Raw genomic sequence first — 25,000 nt, 5'->3', positions numbered from 1 at the left:
AGGCAAGGCAAGTTTATTTATATAGCACATTTCACCTACAGGGCAATTCAAGGTGCTTTACATGAGACATTAAAAGCATTAAAACAAAATGCAAGACATTATAGACATTTAAAACAAAAAGCAGGACAAATAGAATACAGGAATAAAAGTTACAGTGCAGTATACAGATAAACATAACACCTCTTAGAAAGCAGTGGCAAAAAGAAAAGTCTCCAGGTGTGAAGAAGACATGGGTCCGCTACATTAGTTGAATTACGGGTTTGGTAGAGCACTTCAGAAACTCTCTGAGAAGTGCTCGGTGCTTTCATACAGCTGCACGGTAATATCCCCTCTCCCAGCGTGCCCCGCGGCGGTGGTCCCACGCCGAGAAATCAATTGCCTCTCTTTTTTCTTTTCTTCTTGTATGGTATCAGTTCACTTTCTGCAGCTGTTTGTCACCATTACGTTTTGGCAACACATTTCTCAACCCCTAACTCGGGAGGTTTCTTCAATTCAATCACTGGCCACAGAGCTCTTTCCTTCTCAGCGGAGTGCATTATGGGACTGAGCACCAGGCCTGAACACGACGGCAGTTGAGAGATGTTTTTTTGTTTTGTTTTGGCGGGTCCTTTTAGAAGGTCACACCTGGGCAAGTCCGGCCCACACAGAGGAGGTAGAAAGGGATGGGGTCAGAGGTTAACAATCACTCATCCCCTGCCTTTGACAGAAGAATGGTCAAATTGATGCATCAGGGGAGGGAATTGCCAATCAATCTACTCTACTAGAGTACAACATGCACATGGTAACATCTATGCAATTCTTTGCACTCTTGATGTTTTGGCTCCCTCGTATCTGTCACGCCCACTGGTTTGAGAGCGTTTTATCACACCGGTGCGGCGGAACCTGAACACAGCTGATCCTTATCAGCTTCAGCTCGCGTGGATCCATCATGTTCCAGAGAGCGCTCTGTTCAGACGCGCTCTCCGTGGTTTGTATTTTCCGCGGACGGCGACGAGACGATCTCTCGCCGACCAAGGTTGATGGAATCGCTCGTACCCGGCTCTCTCTAATCTCCCCTGAGCACCGCTCAAATCCCCCGCCACTCGCATGATGAATTTTAGCGGGTGCGGCCGACCCCGCGCTCAGCGCGCTCTCTCCCACCCTGCCGTCGGCCCAGCTGCGATTGCGAATCAGGCAGCTTTTGTTTTTGCCATCGAGCCGTCCCCGCCACCCCCCCTACCCCCATCCGGGGACACATAGTTCACAATTGAACGTTCCGCGGCGTCTCTGTCCTCCGCACACACAGCCGCGGGAGAGCATACGAGAGAGAGCGCAGAGGGCAGGAGCGCCTCGCTGACACTACAGGCAGACATCATTTCCAAACCCTATGAGAAGAAAAGCTAAAGCTGGCAGCCCAGAGGGAGGGAGAGAGAGAGAGAGAGGGGAGGAGGGAGGGGGGGGGGGGGTTGGGCATGGAGGAAAGAGAGTGACAAAGAGGGAACGAGAGATAGGGAGCACGAGAGAGAGAGAGGGAGGGAGGGTAGTTGAGAGTGAAGGAAAGAGAGAATGACAGAGGGAACGAGAGATAGAGAGAGAGAGAGCGAGAGGGAGGCTAGTTGAGAGTGAAGGAAAGAGAGAACGACAGAGGGAATGAGAGAGAGGGAGGGAGAGAGACAAACAGACAGACATACAGCCGTGATGGGAATAGAAACAGATTAGTCTCTCTACAGAGACAGAAACGGGGACACAAACAAAGCTAGACATGTTTGAATCTTCGCCAGAACCGCCCAGGAAGGAAGGAAGTCTGAGGTGAGGACTAGGGGCTCTCGGCCATGGAAAACACCCCTCCACTAATTCTTCAGACTGCCCGGGGTGAATGACAGGCAGTCGCACCATGCTAGGCTGAGGCTCCCGACGCCGCCGTGTCCTGAGAACGCCGTGGCCCGCGGCCGTTTGTCCCCATCAGCCTGTCACCGCACCTCTCCGTCGGTAATGGATGATAAACGGCCCGACATTTTCGGCCTCGCTTTGTTTAGCGGTTTGTTTGGGCGACGGCGGCCATATTGCTACAGTGGGCCGCATTGCCTTTCGCGCTCGTTACTCCCGAATAAGAAGGGCATGACACACATTACCTCAGGAAAGAAAAATGCAAGCTCTTTCTTACTGAAGTATAAACCTGCCGGTCTGGCTGTCAGATTTTTCCCCCCCTTTCTGGCTCTGACCCTATCGCAGATGCACAGTGCGTCCCCCTGAAAGATGAAGACATCGTCCGGTGGGGATGAGTTGGCACTTTGTCGACATATCGTCCGTCGTCCACACACTATCCATAAACGCACCCTGCCGTCTGGGCGAGACGGCGTTTCCTCCGTGGGTGCCGACTGCATAGTCGTTTCCTGTCTGCTGCTGTGATGGCTACCTCAGACAGTCTCTATGTCTCCCAGAGAGAGAGGAGGGAGAGGGAGAGGAGGGAGAGAGAGGGAGGGAGAGGAGGGAGAGAGAGGGAGGGAGAGAGAGGGAGGGGGAGAGATGGAGGGGGAGAGAGAGGAGGGAGAGAGAGAGGAGGGAAGAGAGAGAGGAGGGAGAGAGAGGGAGGGAGAGAGAAAGGAGGGGGGGAGAGAGATAGAGAGGAAGGAGAGAGAGAGGAGGGAAGAGAGGGAGGGAGAGAGAGGGAGGGGGAGAGAGGGAGGGGGAGAGAGCCTTGAACGTGAAATGATGATTACACAGCATGTCAGGCTCGGCTGGTATGATTACAGGACAGGACGACGGGGGGGTACGCCCCGCCCCCGTGTTGTCCCGCTTCTCGGCCTCCACTGACAGCCGCGCGCGTCCCCCGCACCCCCCCTAGTGAAGAGGCCCGTGTCAGGTGAGGCTGTGGGGAGCCAGCCAATCCCCCTCCTCCCTGGGGGACGCAGGTCGGAGGGTGGAGGGGAGGTTGGGGATGGCCGGTATGGAGGGGATGTTTTGTTGCTGGTCCACGGGGGAATCAAAATTAGTTATTAGGAGGGTGAAGGACGATAAATCTGCAGAGCTGTAATTTCCCCCCTCGGATTTATGAACACCCAGGGGGGACGCTGCTCAGACCACCCCTCTTAGCTTAGCAGCCAAAGGTCATCGTAAATCACATCACACACACGCGCACACACACACACACGCACACACACACACCCTTCCCCTCTGCCGTCGAAATGCCTCTGGCTGATGATGCTCCTGACACCGGGGGAATGTGTGTGTGTGTGTGTGTGTGCGTGTGCAAGCATGTGTACATGTAGGTGTGCGACTGCGCAGGCGGCGCGCTTGTGTGTGTGTCTGTGTGTGAGCATGCTTACCTCTGTGTGTGTGTGTGTGTGTTTGTGTGTGTGTGTGCGTGTGTGTGCGTGTGTGTGGGTGGTGCGACAGTAACCCATTGTCAGGTTTGTGTTTATGTGATGGATGTGTCACCTCAGCTTTCTCTCCTCGAGCCTCCATGGCGTGCAGACAGTCTCTCGTCCAGCAGTCTGGGAGCTGGTCTGAACACGCCACTGCTCCCATGGTCCCCGGGGACACTTCCATCCAGATACAACCGGTCTGGTCTAAAGCATGAAGTCCTTTTTTCTTTCCTTTTTTTCCCCGATTAATTTAATTTCAACTCATTTAATTAGTTTGATTTTCAATTAACATCAGGCGGTCAGGTCATGCTATTTGAATGCCCGTAATATCCCTTTACAAGTCTCATCATGGTCAATCTAGCCCAAATTAAATCAATGCATTATGTAGCTGAGTGAATTCAGTGGCTTTTCCATTTTCATGCCCGGTTCATTGTGAGTCATTGGTTAATTGTGAATGATTAATTGGCGCTGAGCTGATTGTTCAGTAACGATCTCACCCCCAGGGTGTTGTCGGTAACCATGTATGGGCCAGGACATGTATAATAGCTGAAGGAAAGGGACAGAGGAACAGTCTAGTACCACGATATACACAGAGCCTTTGATATGCTCCATGACTACTACGATGCACTGGCATTAGTCATCTGACTATGGTGAGCAAAATGAAACAGTCTGATGGGGTGGTTCTGTGTTGGAGCAGCATATCAGAGACACTTCAAGTGGCTATACTGCAAGACAGACAATCTCTACCCTGCGTTTCCTGTCTGATAAGCTGTTGAAATGACAACAACAGCCCTAAAATGCAGGAATAAACATGTTTTTACAAGGCTGCTCAATCTATAGCTTAGGTGTGTGTGTGTGTGTGTGTGTGTGTGTGTGTGTGTGTGTGTGTGTGTGTGTCTATCTGCGTCGTCGTACCCGGTCATCACCAAGGCCGCGGGTCGCTAAAGCTCGTTGGCCGGAAGAGAGGCTCTCCCAGCCGACCTTGAATATGTAGAGGCGGGGGAGATGAGCGAGCTGACCGGGCTGGACGCTCAGCTGGACACCACGTGTCCCCCTCAGAGACTCATCGTTCCGCGCCGCACTAGAGGCCATCCTGTCCGGCCGCACGGTCAGCAGCTGCTGACCCGGGTGTTTGCGTACGAGGGCCGACCGTCGGTGTCAAACCAACACCGGGGCTGCGGCGGCCCGAAACGGCCGCCGAGTCGAGTTACTCAATCAGGGGGGCGTTTGGCCGTCTCTTGGTCTGGGGATTTGCGTGTCGTGGCTCCCAGTCTTGGGTAGTCTCGGAGCCAGACTCTCTACGGAGGAGAACTACGCTTAGAATTTGTAAAAGGAAGTTCTTAAAAAAAACGAATCACTTCCGGTCCGGACTGTCTACTACTCTCTACGGAATTTTGACGGGATATCCGCCCGTTTTTTCAACAACTTCCTTCATCAAAATTTCTGCGTCTGAATACCAGACGTAGTTGACAATCCGGGCCGGAAGTCAACTCGTCTGGCTCGCGAGACTAAGTCTTGGGTAAGAGTTTCCGCAAATGGTCAGACCTTAAAACTCACTTTCACACGTCGGCATCATAATCTGCTGTCGTCTGTTACATCCCACTATTAATAGTTTTGTGGGATTTCGATTTTGTTTTGCCTTCTTTTCACCTTGCCTATGGGTGTGTAGATACGGTAGGTCTACTGTTATCAATTCCGCCATGTAGGGTGACAAGTTCAGGTACTGTTACGGTTTCCTAACAGACCTTCTGCTTACGTGTGTATATACTGCTCAGGGCTGATAGAAACCGAGCGCTGCGTTTGAATACGAGGGTTGTCTTTCCGAGGCCATCTTTGATCCGTGGTAAATGCAGCATTCGTGTTGATAGCGAGGAGATTCACCTCATCATCTATTCATCAGCTGCCACCGCCGTCCTGGTCGGTACTCGGCCTCTCACAGTAAACCGAACCCTGCTGTTGAAATATTCAAGGACACACAGCTCTGCCCTACGGTGAACTAGCATTGTGTGTTGTAGCTCGGGGAGAGATAGTTATTGGGGAGTGTAGCTGTGAGCACACAGACAGGGTTAGGGTTGGTGTTAGATGTGTTTACGTCTCGTTCTTCAACGCTTGGGAGGTTTTCCCCATCCCAGAGTTCCTCTCTGACAGGTATTATTGAGAGCCACTCACCTTTCTCGCCTTAAAGTCTGCGGTCGTGCGTCTGATGTCTCAACTACACGGCGTCTGGAGGCTATGGCTCCAAGTTGCTATCTCTGTTTGCCTCATCTTATTCAAGTCTTTTGAGAGCGACATCACCCGCTCACCTTGAAGACTTCTAAGGCTGGCTGGTTTGGCTAGGGGGAGATGGGAGATGGAGTCTTTGTAGAGCATCTGTTTGTATTCTTACCAGCACTGCGGCATGGAAGTTAAGTACAGTGTAGTGATGCTTCTCCCAATAACTGATGCTTGTGTGCTCAGCTCTGTTTTGGGCGAATTGAACCAGCCTCTCTCTTAAGCTCGGGTGTCAAGCACGCACCCTCATGCTGGCACGCACAGTCGCACAGACGGCAGTCTCAGACACATGCACCCTCTCTATGTCTCTCATGCTCTCTCTCTCTCTCTCTCTCTCTCTCTCTCTCCCTCTCTCACCCTCTCTCCCTCCCTCTCCCTCTCTCCCTCCCTCTTTCTCTCCTCTCTCGCCGAGTCCTTGACAGGTTCCCTCTGCTTCCTGTTTTCAGTCTGACACGTCACGTGGCACACTGCCGCTCGGGCGCCGCCGCCACTCGGCCGGTCGCCAGGGATCTGTCATCCCTCCCTCCTCATCCACCGCCAAACGCAGCCCCGGCACACACACACACACACACACACACGGCACAGCAGAGAGCCGCGGTGACGGGAAGCTCCATTTAAAACGTTCTCGGCGGCGACGGGCGCGACGGCGTCCGTGGTTTTGCCAGAGAGTCCCGCTGCTCGGGGAAGGACGCCTTGTCCGTTCTGGAGTTTCAATTAGAGATCACCTTCCAGGCTTCTGACACGCGTCTGCAGAGGTAATGAGAGAGAGAGAGAGAGAGAGAGAGAGAGAGATGGAATGGGGGAGATAGAGATTGGGAGAGAGGGAGAGAGAGAGGGAGATGGAGTGGGGGGGGGGGGGGGGGGGTAGACGTTTCTATTAAAGTTTCGAGGTGAACAGGAGGCTTAAAAGCTCAGCTGCTGCGATTTGCAACGGTTATTCGGCATCCAGGTGTTTCGGCGCGTGTGAATTATGAATTTGAAGCATGACATCTTATGAAGCTCCCTGTGAACACACACACACAGGCTCATTGTATACTGTACACACAAACACACACACACACACAAACACACAGACACGCACACACAGACACAGCCAGCCTAATTTGGAACAACATGGCTCCCGCTGTCGTGATGCCAGTCTGACAGACTGACACCTCTGCCGCACAGACGCAGCATTGATCAACACCTCCTAATTATCACCTGCTGTAATTTGGGCAGGGCCCCCTGGGTGGGTGGGGGGGCGGGTGTTGGCGGTGGCGTTCGCCTGCACACAGACTCTCCCTGAGGTGCCCCCTCCTGGCCACTAAACCCAGAGAGAGAGAGAAAGAGTGTGTGTGTGTGTGTGTGTGTTTTGGCTCTGGGTGTGCTTGAACAGCCACAGCAGGTGTGGGAGATCCCTTGTGGTGGGTAGGGGGCGGGTGATCAAGCATGTGCATCTCTGACAGGTACCCCTCTCTCTCTCTCTCTCTCTCTCTCTCTCTCTCTCTCTCTCTCTCACACACACACACACACACACATGCATTCAGCCAGCCACTTCATCTTTACATTAAAACAAATAAATAAATCTCAAACCAAGGCCAGGACACATGCAGGCTTTACTATAAATAGTCTTTTCCGAGAGAGGGAGAGTATAACAAGAGACTTTGGAGAGGACTGAGCCAGGCAACTGTATCTGTTATGTCTGTTATGCTTTGAATAAATCACAGAAGCAGGGAGGAACTGGTCCTGGCTGTCCATGAAGCATATAGACTGTGGCCATGCATCCAACTTGTAAAATAAGCCTGATCAGAGCTGTACATGTGAGGACTATGACAACATCATGTGTGTCACCTTGCTATCAATGTCAACAAGTTATAGCCCCTGCAATGACAGCGAGTCACTATTTGCTGCCTGGCTCAGAATATCTGGAGTGGAGTGAGTATGATAGTGAATATGAGTGGAGTCAGTATGATAGTGAATATGAGTGGAGTCAGTATGATAGTGAATATGAGTGGAGTGAGTATGATAGTGAATATGAGTGGAGTCAGTATGATAGTGAATATGAGTGGAGTCAGTATGATAGTGAATATGAGTGGAATACGCATCACAGGAAGGACTCATATCTTTACTGCTACCTGCGTTTCCTTAGCGGAGATAAACCAACTCGCAGCCGCTGTTTGATCTGCCAGCTTTACGCGTCTTGCTCAGGAGCGTTGGCCGTGCATGCCGTGTGAGGTTGCCAGGTTTACACCCTCCCACCCCTGACGAGAGTCATCAGGTCTGGACCGAGACCTTGGCTCGACTTAGGGACACAGATGTGATAATTAAAGAGGCTGGCAGGGCCTGAGAGAGAGAGAGAGAGAGAGGGGAGAGAGGAGAGAGAGAGAGGGGGGGAGAGAGAGCAAACACATTCTGAATCCCAGTACAGACCCACAATACATTGCTCCATCTGCTCTCAGCTTACTGGTTTGTGGAATTGTCTTGGCCATTGTTACTTATTGATGCAAGGGCCTCAGAGTAAGTACAGATTTATTTTCCACGGTACAGTTTCATGGGGCCCAAAACAATCAGTCTCAGAACTGGCAGTGTGGGCTTATGGGAGAAATAGTTTTTAAAAAGTCTGCCAGTACCCTGTGGACTGTAGCCTTTTCTTCCTCCATGAATTGTGCATGAGGAATTTGGAGGAAGACGGCTAGTTAAATGTGCATAAAACATTATTACTAACATAAGATAACTATTATTACTAACATACTGTACTTTTTAAGATAAATGGTAGAACTTCAAAGGAACTCATTTATCAAATAATGATCTTGACAACCGTTAAAGTCAAACCCCAATCCTCTCTGATAACCCCGAGGAGGTCGGTCAAGCTACTTGGGGATCAGGAAATAGCTTGGCCCAGAGGACACTGCTGGAGGTGACACCAAGTCAATAAACCCTGGTCAAACCCAACACTAAACTCTTATACCTATCCTGAATCGGAGCCCTATGGTGCGGGCTTGCGAACCCTGTGTCTGTCCCAGCTACAGACCAACGATTAGGGAGCCTCCATGACCCCAGCCTGTCTGACAGAGATAAGCCAAGACTCGAGAGCCTCTGGTTTCACAGGGGTTGGGAGAATGGGGATCCTGGGGAGTGGACGCCTCTCAGGGATTCTGTAATCCGGCTTCCTACAGCCCTCCCTGCTTGGTGCCGGCACAGCTGGGGGAAACCATGCTCAGTTTCGGGTCAGAAATAGAGAGAGGGTTGTTTGAAGTGTTGGAATTACCTCAGCACACAGTCTATAGACTATGATTTAATAAATAATAGTTGTCAGGTGTGTGTGTGTGTGTTTTGTTTATATCAGTGTCAATAATGCCAGTCCCAAGTGCCATATAACATCGTTATTATCTTTGATCTAGAGGGTGAGATATCCAGAGAACCACCCCTGATAGCTCACCAACAATTCATAATGTTTTTTGTTGTTATTGTTGTTGTTACCAATAAGAAGTCATTACCGTAGTCAGGTGCTGTGAGCGTCATGTAATATCAAAAGGCCATAGATCGGGAAAAATCAATGCATCCAACCATGGACTCATTTTCCTTGGAGGGCAGTGTACATAATGCTCATTCCCTAGCTTCCATGCACTGGCTTCCTCTATGTTTGTGAAGTACACACACACACACACACACACACACACACACAGCAGACTTGTTATTGGCTTCTCAATGTCCATCAATTTACATCAAAACTGTCGCTCCAGAGACCCTGCGACGCCCGTCTGCGTGTTCTATTGATTCTGGCCCGGCCCTTGGCTGTGGCCCTCGGACAGCCTGTCAGCCCATCAGGGCAGCCTGTCTGGGGTGAAGGCTGCTCACTGAAGACGCCGCGCCTTTTCCGGAGCAGGCGACAGGCAAGGCGGCGCAGGGCCAGTGGCAGAGCTCCGCCCTACGCGGTGCTCCCCGGCTGTCTGTCCTAGCGTCTCCCCGGGCTCAAGGACGGGTTTTGGGGTAATAATGGGAGATTGAAGGGACCCGCGGAGCCTCCCCCCCCATTCCCCCCGCCCTCCACCCCTGGGGCTGTAATCGGGCTATTGACTCTGTAGAATTTCAGTTCTGCCGTAAATTACCTGTTGGCTGAGGGGTGAACATGGACTGCTGGGGTAGAGAGAGATTAATGGGGGAGACAGACACATAGATGGAGGACTGGAGAGAAGGGAGGGACTGTGGGAGGGAGAGAGAGAAGAGGTAGAGGAGGGAGGGAGAGGAGGGAAGCAGGGGGGATGGGAGGGGGGCTGGGAGAGAGAGAGGGAGAGGGACAGAGAGAAAGAGCCAGCCTGTCACGCAGAGAGCCGAGCTATGGTGTGACAGGCATGCTTTCAAACCGAGAAGTTAATTGTTTGTGTCCAGATCGGGTCATTTTGAGACATTTGTTTAGCATTGTTCTGCTTTATTGCTGTCGTACTGTAGCAAATCACTGCAGCTGCTTTACTGTTCCTCGGTGGCTTGTTCTATTAAGAGTAAGCCTACTTTTTTTGTGCTACCATCACTGTGCCTCTGCCAAAATGGAGTCATGACTGCTCTTTATCGATTGATTTCCCTCCAAAGCAAACCCTCGCTGCATCGCCGGCGGTGCTACTGTAGCCCCTCTGGGCCGTCCCCCTGCAGTATATATAGTTCACAGCTTGTGATGTAACGGCGCTGCCGCCCGCTGCGCGCCGTGATCCTATCAGCTCGCCTCATTTCGCTTAGTGCCGTCGGCCATGTTTAAAAGTGCGCCGCGGCTGACGCCTCGACCGCCGTACAGCGGCCCAATCCTCTTACAGCTCATGTGGACGGATTACGAGCATTCAACCCCTCGCTCGCTCTCTCTCCCCGCCCGGCCTTTTCTGCTCCTCTCCCTAGAATCACCCGTTTAACCGCCGCAGCCCTGTCCACGCCCAGAACGCTGGCACCTTGTGAAAATAAAAGCCTGTGTCGTCCCGAGCGGGGAGACCGAGAGGGCGGAGCCTGGCTTAAACGCCGTAGCTACACGCTGAACCTCAGGACAGGCTGAAGGGTATTAGCGGCCTCTATCATCGCTGGAGTCTGGCTGGATTATTGCATACAGAGACAGTGGCAGAATCATCATATCCCTCCCTGAAATAAACATGGATAAAATCAATGTTTCAGTAAGGTCTTAGTTCGCATCGCAGCTCATGACTCTTGTGTGGGACAGTTCGCGGGGGCTGAGAGACACATTCTGACCGCTGACTGACCATCCCTGGTCACCTCACTGGCCAAGCCATATTGCGGTCTGCTGTACGGGTGATGCTTATTCCTAGCCTGGCTTCGGCAGAACCCGATTCTCAAAAATGCGAAGGGTGTGGAAATCCTGAGTTTGGTGCAAAATGCCTCGGACGCAATTGGATAGACTGACAACCAATCAGAAACCTGTGCTAGCCGTCGTGTCAAGTGGGTGCAATCGTATCAAACCCGTCCCATAGTAGATAAGAGTAAACGTATCTGGTCGGGTGGAAATCAGTTTGAGCGGGTGGATGTCTGTGACTGTGAGACTGTGAAATACAGTGTGCGCTCACGTGATCAGGATGGTGACGCCAGGCTAGCTAATTCCCTTGCTATGGGTGAAAATGTCACCAGGCTGCATTGCACACCAGCCAGACATGTTTTCTCCGTTGGTGTGTTATGGACGATGATGTTACAGTACACAGTATGAAGGCATCCATGATCGGATGGGATATCTAGATGAGGATGATACTGCTATACTGCTAGAGTAGGGATTAGGGACGCAAACAATTAATTGAAAATCGATTCATTGATCGTTAAGGATTTGTTTGAGCACGTGCAACGATCTACTATCAAACAACGAGCTAGCGAAGGAGAAATTCAGAGAAATCGGCATATTTTGAAAAATGAAGCCGCCCAAGCAAAGCATTGTGTTGTTATACTGTACATGGCAAATAAACATCCTATTCTATTCTATTCTATTCTATTCTATTCTATTCTATTCTATTCTATTCTATTCTATTCTATTCTACTGTGTTGTGCATTGTGTGATGCAGTACTGTGTATTGACAATGCTGAGATGCTGACTGACCCTGGCTCGTCCCTGACTGTTGTTGTTGTCTAACATTGTTGTCGTTGTTGTTGTTGTTGTTGTCTAACAGGAGTTTGCCGCTCTGACCAAGGAGCTGAACGCATGCCGGGAGAACCTGCTGGAGAAGGAGGAGGAGATCTCTGAGCTCAAGGCTGAGAGGAACAACACCAGGGTGAGTGGAGAAGGGAGGACACACACACATACTGTACACACACACACACACACAGTACACATACTGTACACACACACACACATACTGTACACACACACACACACACACACACACACACACACATACTGTATACACACATGCACATACTGTACTTACATACTGTATACACACACAAACACACACACACACAAACACATACACACACACACTACACATACTGTATACACACATACACATACTGTACTTACACATACTGTATACACACACAAACACACACACAATCACACACACACACACACACACACACACACACACACACACACACACACACACACACACACACACACACAGTTTCTCTGCCAGAGAGGATTTTAACAGTCCTGCAGTCCTGCCATTCCCGGATGTGAGAGAAGGAGAAGAAGAAGTCAAGAAAGTCATTTTCACTCTCTCACTCTTCATTATCACCCTGGATCCTCCGAAGAGCAATTACCGGACTTATAATAGAGCACTTTTTTTTCCGTTTCGTTTTTTCGTTTTGAAAGTTGATAATTATGCCTTTAAGGGCCATGCACATGCAATCTGTGGAGTCGGAAGCTGACAACATAATTGACGAATGCACAGTTTAAAACCTGAGTGCTGTAGTCACTGTTGATAAGAGCCCAGGCTAAACGAATTTGGCTGCACACCAGTGCCGGGACAGGATTAAGAGAGGGTTGGGTGATGCGTCAGGGGAGGGGGGGGGGGACTAGAGAGAGAGAGTCAGAGAGGAGGATGAGGGGGGAGGACTGCTTGTTGTTATTCTGACAGGGCGTCGGCTAAAAGGTGGAGCCGGGCCAACGCATTCGGTCTCTGATTGATTAAACAGCCATCCAAGCGTCTAGGCGGGGTTGTGGGCGTACGTGCGTGTCTGTGCGTGATTATGTGTCTGTGTACTGTATGTGTGTGTACGTGTGTGCGTGCACGTGTGTGGAGGGGAGTGGGTCTGATGATCTGATGGCAGTCATTCAGACGGGCGCTCAAGGGCAGATGCAGAGGGTGCTCCAGGGCCCCTTCGAAAGAATCCGGACCACCCTCTTAGCACTCCCTCTTCCTCTCTCTGAGTTTGGGGCTGAGGTTAGGAAGTCAGTTCGTCCAGTGGATTTTTGGGTAGAGTAGTGCGTCACCAGCATTCGACTGCTCTATGCCGAAATGTTTCCCATACGACTAAATGGCTTAGGAGGATTATAGTGCCAGCTGAGTGCTTCGTCATACTCGCAAGAAGTCTGAGGTCTGCTTAATGGGGTTTCTTTCTGTCCAAGCGAGCTCTTTGGTTTCATAGAGACGCCAGGCTGGCCTACTGTATCTCTAGCCTGTGGTGAACCACATCTACATTATCCAACCACAGCTCCAGGTGACGTCACAGAAGGCACATTCGGTCTAGCCTGGCCTAGCACAGGCCGTGTTGTTTACAATCCTCTCTTCTGAGCAAAAAAGGGGTCATCAGCGTCTCTGCGGCCATGCAGGGCTCCAAAGCCCAATTCACTACGTTATGGTTTCCCCTCAGTTCACTATCTCTGGGGTTGTTTTCCTCCCTAAAAAGCCACTAAAAGGTCTCATGAGTGAGCGGGAATGGCCAAAAGGACAGATAGCATCACGATAGGCCTAACTGTAGCTCTGGAGGATCCAAATGTCCGCAGGCAAGCATTAGCATGTTAGCGGCAAGGCACAGTATACCTGTATACACCAGAGATCAATAAACACTCTTTCCCTCTGTCCCTCTCTGTCTCTCTCTCTCTCTCTCTCTCTCTCTCTCTCTCTCTCTCTCTCTCTCTCTCTCACTCAATCTCTCTCTTTCTCTCTCTCTCACTCTCTCCCCCTCTCTCTCTCATCCAGTTCCCGTTATTGCTCTCAGTGGACTCATCCCACCCCAATTTTAGGAAGCTGTTCGCTCCCTAAAATGTCCCTTTCTCTGTCCTTGGGACATGTTCCAGCTAATGATTTGGCATGCCCCGTGCTGAAGCAACCCTAACGAGCAGATAACAGCATTAGCATAATCACTTTTGTGTGCTGTCCAGAGGGCTCCAGTTTGTTTCGGGGAGCCCTTCTTGTCCCTAGATTCATAATTGATCTGCCCATGGTTCCGCTATTACACTGGAGGGTTAGTCTCTACACATGTGGTCAAATGTAACAGAAGAACCTTGTTTAGTTATAATCGAGGAGGCAGTTAATGCCAGTCCACTCACTGGATTCTGTCTGCTATGGTCCCTTGGTCATGGCAATGTTGATGAGGGAAATGATGCTGCTGTTGTTGTTTTAAACCTTTATTTATTTTTCAATAGAGACTTGGCCAAGAGGGCAGCATAAAAACATGCATTTAGGTTTCATACAAACAAACCTACACATATCAAACATCGTCATGATGATGATGATGATGATGATAGTGTCAATGGTGACAAATACCATTACTTACTTACTATAGATGCTTACAGTACTGTAGATGAAGATTATGATGATGATGATGATGATGATGATGACTATACTACTAACATCTCGCTACATACTCTCCATCTCGCATCTGTGCTGTCTGTCTCTCCAGCTGTTGCTAGAGCACCTGGAATGCCTGGTATCCCGACACGAGCGCTCGCTGCGTATGACCGTGGTCAAGCGCCAGGCACAGTCTCCGTCAGGGGTCTCCAGCGAGGTCGAGGTCCTCAAAGCCCTCAAGTCCCTGTTCGAGCACCACAAGGCTCTAGATGAGAAGGTAAGACTACGAGAACACAAATACTAAAATACCTATTGACTCTCATGTTTCATTGTTTCATTACAGTATGTGGTCACTTGCTGTCATGTACTGCAGCTACTGTAACACCGATATTATACAGGTACACAGATTTGATGTGAATAATGCCGGGGTTACACTACAGGATATTTAAAATCCTCACCAATTTCGAAATCGGGTTACATCACGCACATAAGGAGAATCTTAACAGATATTCTTCTTGCGCATCTCAAACAAGCACACACAGCAAGATTTGAAAATAACGGCTGATCACACACTACAGGATATTATAGTGCCCGAGGGAGCAACGAACCACTGGTCTCGCCGTCTCACTTGTAAAGTTGGGACGTAATAATCTTAAATATCAAACATGTTTGATGGGTCTGCGAGCCGATCGGGAGGTATAAGATTGGATCTGTAAACCCCTCACATTACAAGATAATCTGGGCCGATCATCGGCCCCGACCAATGTTCCAGACCAGATTTCTCCTCCGATTGTCGGGAGGGGTGAATCGGGGATAAATCGGCCCAAAAATCCTGTAGTCTGAGCCCGGCTTAAATTGCTGACTAGCTATGTTATTGAAGGTCACACACAGTTATGCATTGTAATCTGTGGTTTGGGTTGAGTAATTGAGTGATGGTAGCGCAAGGAGATAGACAGCATCGTCATCACAACGGCGTCCTTGTCGTTTTGGGAGTCATTATTTTGGGATTACAGTGAACAACACCTCCCCTCCCACTGTCCCTCAACCCGCCCCTCTTTCCCTCTTGTCCACAAACCGGTTGATTTATGACCCCGGCCCCGCGAACCGCGTCCCCCCAGCGCCGCTGTAATCCTTTCAGCGCCCGGTCGCAGCAGCCGCCATCGTTTATAAACGTCTCTACGACGGCGCGGCGTTTGGGGAATAAAGGTGTTTTGATTCATGGGCCGTTTTCGCCACGACATCCGTCGGCCGGCAGGCGGACCAGAGGATGGGGGGGTTGGGGGATGGGGGGGGGGAAGGGGGGATGGGGGGGCACTAGCCTGTAATCCCGGGCTCAGCGTCCTCAGAGATCCGTGACCCCTATTGGGCCGCGGCACGGGACGCTGTGGCCGGCGCAAGAGTAATTGCTCCATCAGTACCGTGACATGGCGGGGGGGAGCTTAAGTCATAAATTCCCTCCCCTTCGATGCATGGGAGGAGATTGGGGGGCGTTGCTCTCCTCCCTGCAAAGCATGCTTTTAAAAGCAGTGAAAGCCCTTAGCCCTGGACAGAAGCCAGGCGCTGGCTTCGAATGAGAGACTAAGTGTTCAGCTGAAGGCCTGAGAACGAGGGCAGAAGAGAGGCACTCTCATGGGGTAATGTTTTATCATAGCTAACCCGGCGGCAGCTCGGTTGGTTGATGGTGGGATCCCATTGTAGGAGGATAATGGGGAGCTGGGGGACAAAACAAGTGCACCTCGGCAGCGCCTCCCACAAGCATTCCATCCCTGCAATTCATTCGAGGGCTTCCGGCACAAGCAGCACGTCTAAAGAAGGCTGCTGCAGCCATTACTCTGTTGGAGCAGGGGTCCATGGGAAGGTGCATGCTGGGAAAGGAAAAACAGACTGTTTATGTTAACTCTGTCTCATTCCCAGGTGAGAGAGAGACTACGGGTGTCGCTAGAGAGGGTCTCGGCCTTGGAGGAGGAGCTGACAGCAGCCAATCAGGAGGTGAGATACTGTTTTGCGCACGTTACATCACTGTCACCTGGTGCTTACCGTTGGCGGCCGACTGTAGAGAAGTGGATTATCTGGAGGAAGCACCCATCTTCTCTCTCCTGGAAAGGCCATCTGAAGCCAGCATTTGTTGCGTGTCAATGATTACATACATAACATGAACACATGGATTCAAAGTTGTCAAATGCCGGCGATCCTCACAGTATATAAGGAATAAACTGCAACGTGACTTCGTCATCAGAACGGCGATGCCGTGTCCTTGTCACGCCTCGAGTCTCCAGGTGGGGGGGTGTGGGGGGGGTGGTGGCCTTAACAGACGAGTGCTGTGCCCGTGGCATTTGCCGACTGGCCCCAACTCTCTCTGGTCGCCGGTGCCAGCACGCGTCTGCCAGTCCAGATGGTCGTGTTCCAGCTGAGAGAGCCCCTCGGGCGGGCGCTCGCCACGGACCCTCCCAGAGAGACACGGAGAACAAAGGGAGGGAGAGAGAGAGAGAGAGATAGAGAGAGAGAGAGGGATGGAGACAAAGGGCGCATGATGAAGGGATTCTGCTGAAAAGAGACAATAAAGGCAGGGAGGAGGAACTAAAGAGAATTGTGCCGTGGAAAACGAGAGGGAAGAACACAGAGACGGGATGGAGAGATGAGAGGGAGAGAGGAGAGACGGAGGGATGGAGAGCGAAGACAGAGAGAGAGGAGAGACGCGCATACGGGTTTCCCACCCGCCTCTGCTGGCACCAGCTCCTGGTCCACACGCCGGAGATAATGAGAATGCAGGGGGCCGTCCTATCAACACACCACTCTAACGAGAGAGAGAGAGAGAGAGAGAGAGAGAGAGAGAGAGAAAGAGAGAGAGAGAGAGAGATAGAGATACAGAGAGAGAGCAAGACAGAGAGAGAGAAAGAGAGAGGGAGAGAGAATTAGATGTTGCTCTCTCCCTCAAGCCACAGTGTGTGACAGTGTGTGTGACAGTGTGTGTGACAGCACAGGTCCTTATTATAATGTTTTGATAATAACAACAACCGCTCGCTGAAACAGACCAATCCGCTGCCAGGTTGTCGCCACGTCACAGTAACTAACCGTCACCGCCCGACAGCCGAGCGATCGCGGGCGAGCGGGGGGGGATGCGAGGAGCGTGGCTGAACAACACAAGCCTCCGTCCTCACCTCGGAGCCCCCCCCGGGGGATCGCGCAGAGCTCAGTGCCCCCCCTCCACCGGCACCGCAGGTCGCTAATTGATTTGGGAGCGGAGGGCCCGCCGCCGCGAGTGTCCCCCGTCCGCCACGAGAGGCCATGGACTGCAGCTGACGCCGCCGCCGCCTGCGAAGCGCCTCTGCCCGAGCCTGGCGACGTGGTCGACCTTTGAACCCTAGTGTCGCAGGTGTTTCAACTGGCCCCTGTTGATTTGCACAGTGTGCTGAAATCGTGGACAGTGCCAAGATTAGACATTGTGTGTACAGCCAAAGTCCTGTATAGAGGCCTTGATTAAGGCCTGGCTCATATTAATTGAATGGAGCAGAATGTGTCAGGGGGTGGAGAGAATTTAATTCCCTAAACCACCTCCAGGGCTTCCTGGCTTCTCCTGTAATCCAGCCCTTGGTGTGTAAGGCCTACATTCCCACCTAGGGACCAGTTGAGCTTTAGAAAGATCCAAGATGCTGTCAGCAGAGACTGGGAGTATGAAAACCCCTCAACCCTCTCTGTGTTACCCTGTCTCTTCTGATCCAGCACACAATTTAACTTGCTTGTTAGAGGGATCCCTTAGTGTTACACCCTTTGTACTTGGAAAAATTAGCATATATTGCCATATAAAGCACAACATATTCCCTATGGGGTGTGTGTGTGTGTGTGTGTGTGTGTGTGTGTGTGTGTGTGTGTGTGTGTGTGTGTGTGTGCGTGCGTGCGTGTGTGTGTGTGTGTGTGTGTACATGTGTACTGTGTCTGTGTGTGTACTGTGTGTGTATGTGTGTGTGCTTACATATGTATGTGTGTGTGTGTGTGTGTGTGTGTGTGTGTGTGTGTGCTCTTGTGTCATGTGTTTGATTCACGTGTTGATCTTAATTTACACAAACTGCACCAGGGAGTGCCATGTTGTAGACCCTCAACTTGACAAGATCAATCTTCCGCACACTCCCACACAAAGATCCCTACCAAAACATCTATGCAACCTCCTTTTTTCTCTGTGACACTCATCCTAGACATTCATCCACCCAGATGAAGGAGGCACAGCAGCAGGATGAAGGCGTTGTGAAGCAGGGACGTGTTTTTCTACCACAGTCTCTCTCTCTCTCTCTCTCTCTCTCTCTCTCTCTCTTTCTCTCTCTCTCCCTCTCTTCCCTCCCACACACACACACACTCTCTCCCTCTCTTTCTCTCTTGTCTCTCCGTGCACCTCAGATGCTGGGCTTTGATGACTTGAGATTAACGACTTCAAAGGGAAATATGTGGACACTTTCATTTTGCTTCTGGAAACCTCTAATTTTTCTAATTTGAGAGCAGCAGAGACAAGGGCAGGGGCTCCATCTATCATTTCTCCCTGTGGCAGTGTGTCAGGAGGTGTGTGTGTGTGCGTGTGGGTGTGTATGCGTACGTGTGTGTGTGTGTGTGTGTGTAGAGCACCTTTGTTTGATCTCGGAGCTTGATAAATTACAGACCATTCCATATGCCTCAACAAAGGAGTCTTAATTGCCCCCTCATTAAAAGGACGGAGGAGAGAGCCCTCATGCAACAGGAGACGAGTCTAGTGTCTGTGGGTGAAACCTCACGTTTGTTGACATAATGTTGTAGCTTAGCGTAAAGTCAAACCTGCTGTTGTAATTGTGAAATAATCCCTTTCCCCTGGCCCCTGCCTTCTGAAACATGCACACAGTAGATATAGTAGAATGGTGCCTGGAGCTGCCGGTAGCTACTATGGGTTCCTCCCTTGCATTCCAAGCAGGCAGGGTTCGTCTTCCTCAAGGCTATTTCTGAAATACAGCAGTGGACACACTTGCCCATCGATCACTTTTATTGACCCAGATGTCATTGAACGCCCTCATGTGTTTCCAGCAGAGCAGACAGTGAACAACGCGGCACGTTGCTTGATTGGCCTACTGTACACTCACTGGTTTATTCAAAACTCAATTTCAATTCAAAGGGCTTCATTGGCACCGGGAATATATGTTTACATTGCCAAAAACAACTGTAAAAAAAAATGTGTGTACAATTAAGATATACTAAAAATAAAGACGTCTAAACAGACCTTGTATTTTCTGTATATTTATCAAGCTGCAATGTCCACATTCTTCTATTTTAAGTAAAGATAACTTAAAATAGAGAATATGGACATTTGGGTTAGGGCCATTTGAAAAATATACAATAAATACAAATAAGTGAGAACTGTGTAAATGCTGCAACATTTGTATTTATTTACAAGGTATCTGGTGTGTTTGTATGTACAGTGTGTCTACTGTATGTACAGAGATCAGCATGGTGCAGATGGTGCAGAGACACACCGATGACTGACCGTCTTTACAGAAGTTTTTTGTTATTAGTCATGTTTTCAAAATGTTTTTGCCTGTTTGCTGGTAGAAGTGTGGCTTGGTTTCCACCTCTTTTTGTGTGCAGTGGGTATACAGTCTGTCTTCTCAGATGGTGATGGAGATGGTGCCCGAGAGCAAGATGGCGCCCGTGGTGGCTTGCCGCCTGCCTCGCTGCCCCACTATATTGTTTGCCGCTGCCCTGTTTCTTTGTGTCTGTCGAGATGTGTCTGCTCTACTGGTCTGTGATCGCCAAGCTCTCCTTAACATCAGAGCTTCATCGGAGACATCATGGCTGTCTAATCGCCTTTTGCTAGATGGTGATCTACAAACAGCCTAACCCTAACCCTCTAACCCCCTGTGCTGTGGGACGTCCCAGCGTACCTGCGCCGCCTGACCCCGTCCATCCCCGACGGGAGCGCTGTCAGCTGATCCGCCCCGCCCCCCCGGAGTACCTGCACCTGCTGTCTTGTGCCCTTCCCCGAAAAAAGCGCCTTAGAAGACGTGGAAAACGAGGTGGTATGCTCGTCTGACTCAAGGCCTACCTGTCAGCCTCTTCTGCGATCGTTCCACGCCTCCGATTCTCTCCTGTTACCCGGCATCTAAGCGCTCGGTGGATCCGCCCCGTCTTCCCGGAGCCCTCGCCTCTGTTGTCCCCGGTGATTGAACCCTCTAACCCCGCTCTGCTGTCAGCCTCGGACCGGAGCCTCGACCGTGGCGTTCACCATGGCAATCTCCGCCCGCTGAGATGCGCCGCAGCCCCGGTCAGCCCAGAGCAGAACTTTTGTTTGGCCCTGCTAAACGCTAGGTCTATAATAAACAAAACTTTTCTGCTAAATTACTTTTTCACCTCTCGCACCTTGGACATTATGTTCATGACGGAAACGTGGATCCCTGCTGGCGAGTGTACCCCGTTCTCTGAACTCCTTCCTCCTGACTGCTCTTTCTTCAGCTCGCCCCGCATCACGGGCAGTGGTGGGGGTACAGCTTCAGCGTTCAGATCCATCTACAGTGCCGACTGTCCCAGCCTGTGTCTAGTTACTGTAGCTTTGAGTTGAACTGAACCTGTCCTCTCCTGTGCTCTGCACGGTCGTATATCGCCCACCGAAATACAACAAAGACTTTATAAATGACTTTGCGGACTTTCTGCCGGGGGATTAATGTTAAATATGACCACATTTTAATTTATGCCGATTTCAATGTTCATGTGTGTTGTGAATCCCGACCTCTGGTTGAGGACTTCCTTGGACTTGGACTTCTGTGTCTACTAGTGGGATGCCAGGTGCAGACAGTTCTAGTGTCTGTCTCTTAAGGGTGCACACAGAGATTAAGATGATCTGAAATCAACATAATTAGAGGCAGCTACTGTATGCAAATAATCAAGCTTAACCTGTTTATTTTGGGCCAAGATGGCGTTCAAGCAACATTAAAGTTGATGTACTCTACTGTAACATTTATTCAGTAAACATGGCGGCCGTGCTACACACAGTAAAAGCTCTGTCACGCTTCACGACTGTCACACTCAATCCCTCCAAGATTCATCTCTTCCTTGTCGAAATCACACTACAAATGTCTCCCATCGGAATGAAATAGGCTGGATGGTCTCCCAAATCCAGAGAAATCCAGAGATTAAAGCCTTAAAAATTCCTCTAATCACTGGTCTAATCACAGCATTATACTCCACCCACTTCCAGCTGGGTGCCTGAAATCTCAATGTCAATGTCTGCTTACAATGTATGATTATATAATGTAGGCATGCAAATTCAAATCATTGCTCAGTACTGCTGACTATGGTTCAGTGACCTAGACTATGATGTCTGTCCATAGTTACTGCGTGTGCTGTCTAACATTGCATTTCCTATCCATTAGTTCTGGTATACTGTAGAATAATGATGTTCCACTCAGAAACACTCGAGGAATACTTTAGGTCTCTAGCTTGTTTCGATGTCCAGAAAGTTTATTTGTGAAATTGTCAACAGAGAACACACAAGCACCATGTCGTATCATTTTGCTGTCAGACGGTGTTGAAATGAATTCTGACGTTTTTTGAAATGAAGTGCCAGAAGGGGAGAGCAAAAATATGCGCTGGACTGCTGTTTACGAGCGCCAGGAAAGACAAACACATGTGCGCTGTCTGCGCTGTCCTGTCAGTACCTGCCGGTGTGCTCCTCTCGGAAAGTGCTAATCACACATCACTGTCGAGGGAAACCCTAATTAGGCTCGCCACCTGTAACCCCTGGCAACGCGGAGGCGAGCGTACGCCAGATGCTGCAGGTGGCGGAGGGAGAGCGGCGAGGTTCGCCGGGCGGGATATTTACAGTCATGGTGTCGGTGGCGTACGCGCTCGGACTCAGCCTGGCTTCGCACCTGACCCGGAAATTCCCGAACTGACTGCAATGAGAGGGTGCAGTCTGCACGTGGTGCATAAGAGATAAGATGGAGACACTAAAAACTGAGCGGTGTGTGTGTGTGTGTGTGTTTCTCCTGAACTGTTGCTCTGGTCCGTTGCGCTGAGCTCTCTCTTTCCCCCCTCCCCCCCGCCCCCCATCCACAGATCGTTGCCTTGAGGGAGCAGAATGCCCACATCCAGAGGAAGGTGGCGTCAGGCGACGGGAGCGAGGACCTCCTGGAGGGCACCGACGCCGGCCAGAAGGTCCACGGCAAGGTGGGCACGCACCCCCCACCCCCCTCCTCTCAGCATCCGCGTCCACTCAGAACCCACCCGCCCGAGCGTGAGCGCTCGGTGGAGTAACACCGCAGTATTATCAGGAGCACTGCAAGTCCATTTGGTTGATGCTAGAATGGATCGTCCGGAGGGAGAAGAGAACTCCGCTGCACGTCAACAAAATGCTCACAGCCGAATCGTTTGGCAGACGGGAGGCGCGCGGGCGTCGAGCAATTGCCCTGTCCGCCCGCGGGCCTCCGGGCTACAAGCGGAGCGCGCCCACTCAGCGCCCTCCGAGTAGCTCCACACCCGTGTCCGATTTCGTAAATCAGCCTGGCCCCTGTGTCCACATCTGACCCAGTAGCTGCCTAGTGCTGTGACTGGTTGATGTGTAGCAGAGTTCCCTCCCCCTCTCCCTCCAGACGATCCATTCTAGCATCAACCGGTCCGTGCGGCTAGCCTCGCTCCCAACAGGCATCTTGAAGGACACTCACGGCCAGAAGTTCGCACCTCCTACAGTACGACCTCATTATGCAGGAGCGCCCGTACATCTGAATACATGAACACCTCCATCGCCAGATTGCTAATTCGTCCTCTAGACGCACCGATTCGACCGCATCTGCATGATTAGGGGGGACGTCGCAGACCCTCGCTGTACCCCGAAGCAATCACAGCCCCCAAACCAGCCCCGATGAAGTCTCTTCATCTCACCGAGACATCACGACAACAGAGAGAGAGAGAGGGAGAGAGAGAGGGAGAGAGAGAGAGGGAGAGAGAGAGAGAGAGGGAGAGAGAGAGTAGGTAAATGGTATTCAGGAGCTGCTGCTCCTCACGGTGTGGGGCATGTGAGCTGGGTGTGGGTGCATGCAGATGAGGTATATCTGTGCCGTGCGATAGGGGGCAGGACGGGGGGTTAGTATGCAGCTCAGGGTGACTGGGTGACAGCTCTCCGTGTGCTGTCATTTTCTTCGGTGGGAAGAGCGCTAGATGGTGTGTGTGTGTGTGTGTGTGTGTGTGTGTGTATGTGTGTGTGCGTGCATGGCTAGTGAGAGCTACTCACTCACTGTCACTGCTCATGGTGGTTGACGAGGTCTGACAGGCTGCCTCTTAAAGGAGCCATCCAGGGGAAGTGTCCCCTCAGTGCTCCTGGGCAGACAGTGGTTGACTGGAGCGTCACATATATACGCCCCCTGGTTGCCACTCGGGCGTGTGACAGGTAGATATGGGGCAGGGGGTGGGGAGTGGGCTGAAGACTACATTACCCAGGAGCATCTCTACCCGCAGGAGAGTAGAGGTAGATCTAGCCGATGCGGTCAGACAGCTGGGGCTTGTAGTTTCACTCTCTGTCTTCACTCACCTGGGCTTCTATCTAATCAGCAAATCCCTGACAAGATTTCCTGTTCAATAGTAAAAGAGAGAAGAATAAGCAATTATAGTGACATTTTCAACCGTATGGGTTTGACGTTTATGGGTATGCACCCACACGTTGCAATTTTAAAAATGTCTTCAATATGCTGTGCACAACGGAGCCAATTTAACGAAAGGGAACTACCTCACTGTAGCTTCTCCTGACAGGATAAATCTGCCTACACGGAACGACGATATTTAACTACTGTCTCCCATCACTCTGAGATTGTGTAACAGTTGTAGCAATGCCAGATGGGTCGTCTTTAGTCTGCACTGCCCCTAAATAACACCCCGGCACGCGTTTACGAGACCTATCATGTTTTTATGAACATCCGCGGCCGTATAACTCGTTCTCTTTGGGGGGAGGTTAGCGACTCCGCCGGCTAGGTCGTAGTGGTTCACGCGCCCGGAGGTGCCGGTATTAAAATCATCAGTTTGATGAAGAGGCTCTGGTGGTTCTCTCAAAGATGAATCGTTGATCACAGGCTGCAGGGAGAGAGGAGGGGGGAGAGAGAGAGAGAGGGGGGGAGAGAGAGAGAGGGAGACAGAGGGAGGGGGGGAGAGAGACAGAGGGAGGAAGGGGGGGGGGAGAGAGAGGGAGACAGAGGGAGGGGGGGAGAGAGAGCGAGAGGGAGAGAGGGGGGGGAGAGAGAGAGGGAGACAGACGGAGGGGGGGGAGAGAGAGAGGGAGACAGAGGGAGGGGGGGGAGAGAGCGAGAGAGAGAGGGAGGGGGTGGAGAGAGAGAGAGGGGGGGGGGAGAGAGGGGGGGGGGGGAGAGGGAGGAAGGGGGGGGGATGGAGAGGGCCAATTAGGTCTGTCTCCACAGATGGCTGGCTGTGGATGGGCAGCTGTCCCCGGTATATTGGGTTGAGAGAGGGAGGGAAGGAGGGAGGGAGATGAGGGGGGGAGGGGGAGGGGGGGGCAATGGAAAGAGAGAGAGGCGGAAAGATTCGTCACTGCCCCCACCCACTCTCTCTCTCTCTCTCACACACACATGCACATGCATACACCCTCTTTCTCCCTCTCCCCCCGTCTCCCATTCCCTCCCTCTGTCTTCTTCTCGTCCACTAATCAACCGCACGCAGGGAGCCATGCAGAGTCAGAACCAAACC

At 51.2% G+C, this 25,000-nt stretch overlaps 1 protein-coding gene across 1 annotated transcript in view; it reads left to right on the top strand.

The window, feature by feature from the left end:
- ppfia2 (PTPRF interacting protein alpha 2) overlaps positions 1-25,000 on the top strand; it is a gene marked incomplete at its 5' end in the record, with an annotated part of 139,539 nt that overhangs the window by 85,512 nt on the left and 29,027 nt on the right. Inside the window, 4 exons of the mRNA XM_084447924.1 lie at positions 11,741-11,842; positions 14,418-14,582; positions 16,220-16,294; positions 22,370-22,480. Coding sequence (XP_084304050.1) covers positions 11,741-11,842; positions 14,418-14,582; positions 16,220-16,294; positions 22,370-22,480 — 453 coding nt within the window. The remainder of the gene's footprint in view (positions 1-11,740; positions 11,843-14,417; positions 14,583-16,219; positions 16,295-22,369; positions 22,481-25,000) is intronic.

This window comes from Borostomias antarcticus (genome assembly GCF_949987555.1).
Source record: "Borostomias antarcticus genome assembly, chromosome: 13".
NCBI lineage: Eukaryota > Metazoa > Chordata > Actinopteri > Stomiiformes > Stomiidae > Borostomias > Borostomias antarcticus.
This window is presented reverse-complemented; position numbering and strand designations above follow the sequence as displayed.